Source organism: Emydura macquarii, unplaced genomic scaffold, assembly GCF_026122565.2.
Source record: "Emydura macquarii macquarii isolate MOO-44397 ecotype Brisbane River unplaced genomic scaffold, CSIRO-AGI_Emac_v2 contig_791, whole genome shotgun sequence".
NCBI lineage: Eukaryota > Metazoa > Chordata > Testudines > Chelidae > Emydura > Emydura macquarii.
Window position 1 is genome coordinate 36,057 of NW_027130928.1, and position 7,112 is coordinate 43,168.

The 7,112-nt window shown below is 46.7% G+C and overlaps 1 protein-coding gene across 1 annotated transcript; it reads right to left on the reverse strand.

Annotated features, from left to right (window-relative positions):
• Positions 1-1,102: 1,102 nt before the first annotated feature.
• Positions 1,103-2,020, reverse strand: LOC137149626 (olfactory receptor 52P1-like; the record flags this gene model as incomplete). The annotated part of the gene is made up of 1 exon (XM_067543154.1): positions 1,103-2,020. A coding segment is annotated over exon 1 (918 nt), but the record flags the coding sequence as incomplete, so codon positions are not given.
• Between the last annotated feature and the right edge of the window lie 5,092 nt (positions 2,021-7,112).

Sequence of the window (7,112 nt, forward strand, 5' to 3'; positions counted from 1 at the left end):
GGGACGGAGGTGAGCACAACCAGTACATGCAGGTCCTCCAGGGATTTCCCCCAAGGCAGGGGACAGCACTGCTCCCCACAGGGGGAACCACAGAGGGACACCCAGGTACAGCTTGGGGGGCAGAACTGATACCGCTCCTCCCTAGGGCTGGACCACCACGACTGCAGCCCCGCTGAAGGAGCCAAGGAGAGGTACTCTGCCGGGGTCTGGGTGGTTAAACCACGCCTGCCCCCCCCTCCCCCGTGGAGGAGCAATCCTCAGGACCAAACCACGGCCCACTCCCAACACTCTAGGACAGAGGTACTAAGCGGAGAAGCAAAAAGACTCATCCAGGTGGGGCAGATTGACCCCAGGCCTGTCTGGCCAGAGGAGGCAGCCCTGACACGGCCAGACAGAGAGGGAGATTTGCCACAGTAGCAAGTGCTCCAGCTGGGACCAAAGAGTTTAGCTTCTGAGGGTCAACAGATCAGCCCCACAGCCCAGTGCCAAAGGTTTCATGTTGTTCTGCACGTCTTGTCCCAAATGTCTATGGAGGGGGCTGTGAGATTGAGACAGAACTGCTGCCTAGCCAGTCAGTCCCCAGTTGGTAGCAGTGCATGGGATTCTTCCGTACTTCATCTTTGCATCAGGGATTTTTCTATTAAATAGACTTTTTGTCTGTGTGGAATGTGTCCCCCAAAATGAACTGATAATTGAGGGCAGATTTCATACCTCTGTCGGGGAGAAAGCAGAGGGAAAACTCCAAGTGTCTGCTAGATAAGAATTCAGAGGGACTGATTTGGAGTGACTCAGGACTGGATGACATTGCTGGGGCCTGGAAGTCACAGAAAGGCCGAGTGACAGGGTGCGTGACTCTGGGGGATGACAGGTGATTCTGAAAGAGATCAGGTGATGGTTAGAGAGATGGAACTTAGCAATGCAGAAAGAAGTGCCTGGTGATGGAGTGAAGAGCTTCTGAAATTGTGAACTTCCTCAAGCATGAGCTCAACCAAATAGGGACAGAGCACCCTTGATTAATGAGGAGACATCTTCCCCCCCCCCCCCCGCGTGATGCAGGTTTAAAGTCAGTGGCCCCAGGCGATCACATTCTGCAGATGTATTTTCCCACTTTATCACGAAGCTCTTTGGTTTTGATCCCATAAATGATAGGGTTGAGCATGGGGGGCACAAGGAGATAGAGGTTGGCCAAGAGGATGTGACTATGGGCAGGGATGTCCTGACCAAACCTTTGTGTCAGGACGGAGAAGAGGAAGGGAGTATAATACATCAGCATCACACAGATGTGGGCTGTGCAGGTATTGAGGGCTTTCTGGTGGGCTTTCTTGGAGAAGATCCTGAGGACGGCCCGGATGATCAGCCCGTAGGACAGGCCAATGAGTGTCAGGTCAAAACCAATGTTCACAACTGTTATCACCAGGCCATACATCCTGTTGACAGTGGTGTCCCCACATGAGATCTTCACCACAGAAAAGTGCTCACAGTACGTGTGGAGGATAACGCGGTTAGTGCAGAATGGCAGCCTCCACAGTAGCAGGGTCAGTGGCAGAATCAAGAGAACAGATCGTATCAAGCCCACTAGCCATAGCTTAGCGATTCGTGCGTTGGTGAGGATGGTGGCGTATCTCAGAGGGTCACATATGGCGACATAGCGATCGAAGGCCATTATCACGAGGACAGCTGATTGCGTAACAGAAAACACATAAAGGAAGAACATCTGGGTGAGGCAGCCGTCCACAGTGATGCCTTTGAAACCGAACCAAAATATGCTCAGTGCCTTTGGCACGACACAGGTAGACATGCCGATGTCTGTGAGCGCCAGCATGCAGAGCAGCAGGAACATGGGCTTTTGCAGGGTTTGTTCTTTGCTGACAACAAACAGAACTGTGAAATTTCCCAACAGGCTGATGATGTAGAACGTAGAGAAAGGAATGGAAATCCAGATGTGGGCAGCTTCCAGCCCCGGGATGCCGTTTAGGATGAACGTCGGCGGGCTGGAGAAGGTAAGGTTGAAAGATGGCATGAGGTTGTCGAGTTGTCGATCATGCTCAGAAATGCCTGAGAAGGGACAGAAGCCCAGTGAGGGTGTTAAACACGTGATAACAAATAACAAGGTAAATAATTTATAGTTACAACAATCTAGAAATGGTGGTGAGCAGTGAGGTGGCACTAGTCGGCACTGGTGAGGCAACATTTGGAGCACTGTGTCCAGTTTGGGCCCCCTACTACAAAAAGGATGTGGAGAAATTGGAGAGAGTCCAGTGGAGAACAACAAAAATTATTAGGGGACTGAAGCAAAAAACTTATGAGGAGAGGCTGAAGGAACTAGGCTTGTTTAGTCTGAAGAAGAGAAGAACGAGGGGGGATTTCATAGCAGCCTTCAAATACCTGATGGGGGATTCCGGAGAGGATGGAGCAAGTCTGTTGTCTGTGGTAGCAGATGACAGAACTAGGAGCAACAGTCTCACGTTGCAGTGGGTGAGATCTAGGTTGGATATTAGGAAAATCTTTTTTACTAGGAGGTTGGTGAAGCACTGAAATGGGTTACCTAGGGAGGTGATGGAATCTCCATTCCTTGAGGTTTTTAAGGTGCAGCTTTACAAATCCCTGGCTACTTGGGGTTTGTCATGCTTTGAGCAGGGGATTGTACTAGATGACCTTCTGAGGTCCCTTCCAAACCTAATATTCTATGATTCTGTGATTTCCACATGGCACCAAATTATTTAGGTCATAGTCCAGTCCAGATATTTTCTCAGTGTAAGACTATGAAGCCAGTGAACAAGAAGCATGATGGGAGATGAGGTTCGATGTCAGTAAGTGAAATATAGACGCCTACTGTAGGGAATAACTTGAACTCTTCACAAACCTAACAAGGTTCCAGTTTAACTCTCTGAACTCAGGTCAGGGACCTGGTGTAATGGTTTACAGCTCTGTGAAACCCTGCTGAAGGCACAAGCATGGACAAAAACTAAGCAAAACTTTGTAACACAGGGGGAGTCAATGCTTCACCCTCCTCTGGATTCCTCTGTGCAGTACTGAGCACCCTTCTCAAACAGGATATTGCAGAACTAGAGGGGTTCAGGGATGGGCAATGAGAGAGATCAAGGGCCTGGAGAAACTCTCCTAGGGAAAGAGGTTGAAAAAAACTTGGATTGTTACTTTAGAAAGGAGAGAAATAAGAGGGGTTTTGAGAAGACCCTATTAAATACTGAGTGGTAGACGGCATATGAAGAATGTGTTCTCCCTGTCTCATAACACAAAGTCAAGAGGACATTCAATTAAATTGAAACATGGCAAAGCCACAACTGATTACAAAATGAATGTTTTCTTCACTCAGTGCATAATTAGACAGAGAAACTCATTGCCACAAGATGAAGTTGAGGGCAGGAGCTAAGGAAGAATCGGAAAGGTTTCTTGGACATTTACATGGATAGTAAGAATCTTCCTTTACAATAGATACAGATAAATAAATATCTTGGAAAGCCTGTATGCCTGCGTGTTTTAGGGCACAAGCCAATCTCTAGCTATTACGCAATAAGGTGATAACTTCAAGAAGGTCAGTTTATCCCCCCAACACCTTCTTCAGCTGGGTCTTTATGCTCTGCTTCTTCTCTTGTTTCTTTTGGTGAGACACTTTCTTGAAGGCATCCAGCTTTCTCTGAGACATAACAAGTACAGTGATTTCATTATACTGACAAGGGTAAGCAGAGACACCTGTCAGCATCCCAGCTGCTTACCCTTCTCAGGGTTGAAAATTGATAATGTTTGCAGATGACAAAAAACTTGGGGGATCATAAATAATGAATTGGACGAGTCACTGATTCATAGCAATCTGGACTTGTGGGTAAACTGGGTTGAAGCAAACGATATGTGTTCTAATATAGGTATGTAGAGAGCAAAAAAGGCAGGAGATACTTACAGAATCGGGGACTCTATCATGGGAAGCAGTGACTCTGAACAAGTTTCAGGAGGCATGAAGGAGTAATTAGCTAAACATGAGCTCCCTGAGTGACCCTGTGGCCAAAAGAGCTCACGTAATCTAGGCATGATAAATGGGAATCTCAGGAAAGGAAGAGAATTTATTTTACCTCTTTCTTTAGCACTGGTGGAACTGCTGTTGGAAAATTTGTCCAGTTCTGGTGTGCACAATTAAAGATGCATGTTGATACAAAGAGATGGTTAAGAGGTGACTTGGTAACAGTCTACAAGTCCCCACGTAGGGAACTAATATTGAATAATGGGCTTTTCAGGCTGGCATAGAAAGGTCTAACACCATCCAATGCCTGGAAGTTGAAGTTAGACAAATTCTGACTATAAATACGGTTTACACTTTTTAAACAGAGAGAGTAATTAACCATTGGAGCAATTTACCAAGGTCATGGCAGATTCTTTATCACTGAGAATTTCTAAACCAAGGTTGGATGTTTCTCTATAAGCTCTGCTCTAGGAATTCCTTGGGGGCAGGTCTCTGTCCTGTGCTATACAGGAGGTCAGACTAGATGATCCCAGTGGTCCCTTCTGGCCTGGAGATATGTGAACACATCCCTGCAGCACATACAGGAGTCAGCTGGAGGCATTTTGCCTGCCAGCTGTTGCCTGAGCCTAACTGAAGGCATTTTTTTTTTTACTCATGACAGTGCTGAACTTAGCCCCTCAGGGAAAACGTCTCATATGACTTTGAAGATTTGAAAACAACGCTCTAGGTGTGTTCTTCACAGGTGTGAGGCTTCCTGTGAGACACGGCATGGATGAAAGTTTCACATTAATGGCTAACACAGCTGTCTAACAAATGATTCCAGAGAGTCCCTGGTTTAGCGTCTGTCTCCCAGTGGCTCACTGTGTCAGTCAGTGGCCAGGGCATGTTGCAGCTTTATTCACCTATCAGTGACATCACCCAGAACTGCCGGCTCTCATTATTTACACACATTTCTCAGCTTGCTCGTTGTTGCTGTGCAGTGGCCCCTGAAGCCCCGCGCAATGTCTGTGGGAGGAACAAGAGCAGCAGCACAGCACAGGTGCCTTGCATCTTCTACTCGGGGCGTGACATTCCTCACTGGAGAGAATTCGTCACTTTTGTCCCCCTAGCAAAGAGAGCATGTGGGACAGGGGCACTTCTCCCCTGCAGAGGAAGAGTTGAGGGGAGCTTGGGGTGGCTTGGATGTTGTGGGGGCCATGGGTAACTGGGAAGCCTGGAGAAGACACTGGCGCCCAGTGATTATAGACAGGCTGTCAGATCCAATGGCAGAGTTCAAGATTTCAGCTATTCTCCTTGTTGGAGGCCCAGTACAATCTGAGTTGCTTGACCTCTGTCCTACAGGCCTAGCATAGCTTCAATTGCTTGCTTGGCTATTCTGACCCCTGTAGCATGACATCTTCCAGTTGGCAGAGACTGAATAATGGTATAGATGTCTCAGTTTCTGCACAGCACAGCACATAATAAGAGAAAATACAGATACTGTATTGCTTGCAGCTGCACATAGATAACGGTGATGGGAACAACAAGTTATCCTTGAACGTCTGGAGGTGCACTGTTTTATTGCCAAGGGGCATGCTTTTACTCCGCCCCTCCTATCAGCAAATGTTATTTTGACGACCCCAATTATTATGGTGGGAATGGAATGTAGTTAAGGGTGGAAACCCAGTGTAGGTAATTAACATATATGATAACGAGAGAGATAATTAGATGAAGGTTGTTTATGGAAGGGTATAAGTAGTTACCACTTAGACAAAGGGGGGCGCTCCATCAACACCTGACTCCGCGGGAGGTGCTGCCAGTTGGACCAGAGGCCACTGACTCCCTGGCGGGGCCCCTGAAGAAAGCCGTTCCTGTATACAGCCTTCTGAGTGACTGCTTAACTCTCCAGGCTTAGTGAGTATGATAAATTGTAGTTAATTTTAGGCTTTGTATCTAACTAGTATATTTATAGAAAACCTTGCGCATTAAACCTTATTGATCTGCAAACCGTGCATACCGTGTCTCACTGGTATCCACACTGATCACAAAGTGTCCAGAACCAACACTTCTCTCAGTTTTTCCCTGCTCCAAATGAGCTCACCCATCCTCAGAGGCTGCAGGACAACTCCAGTCGAAATCACTGGAATTTTATGGACAGTGTAGTCCCTAAATGCGGATTTAGGATGAAATCCTGGCCCTGATGTGAGTTTTGCCATTGATCTCAAAGGGACAAAGATTTAAACCTTAGTGTGGAAGTTCCCTGCTGTGAAAATGAAGGCTTCAGGTCCTGCAACCATGATAGCTATTCTGTTAGGTGGTGAAAGAGTCTGAAGTAAGACCCCCAGTTTATGTGGCACACTGAGACCAGGCATGAAAGATGGGGATTTCAAAACACAGGGACCCTGATTTTACTCTCAGTGATGCCAGTGTCAATCTGGAGTAATCCACTGAAGGCAGAATGTGAGAGCAGAATCTGGCCAGTCTGTAAAACCCTGTGTGACCCATTCTTGTTCTGAAATCTCGGGTATCACAGATACCCACTGCAGAGGTTCTGTATACACTTCTTATCCTTTCAGTAAAGCTGCTGAATTGGAAAACTTGAGCAAACCAGAGAAAAAACCACACAGACCAAAAAAAGGAACATACTGAGACAGATAGAAGGACACTGTAAGAGACAAGGAAATTATCTTAAAAACAAATATTTGTCTAAACTATTTACAGTAAATCTTTAGCTGCATTTTTAGGAGGTAAATCCCTTGGTATTTCTGACAACACTAAACAATTCAAGTCTCCGTTAATGAGAATTCCTTCCCAGATTGTTCTTGACTTGAACTCTTCCTGAGCCCTTAGCACTAACTTTATTGCAGAAACAGGCAACTCACCGAAATCCCATGCAGCAGAGAGAAGAAATGTCCTTACGGTGACCTGAGAATCCGTCTATGAATCTCACATCTGACACCTGCAATGCTGGACAGGGAACTTTATGGTTTCCCTGTACAGTCCCTGTGGACTCTCAGGTTGGCCAGGACTCGGGGATAATTCCCTGCCCTCCGTGAGCAGTGGGAGCAGAAGAAAATACACCCTAGAGAATTTCAGTCTAAGAGCCTCCCCCAAGAGTGAAGAAATGATTCACCGATAACAGAGGCTCAGATTGTCAGAG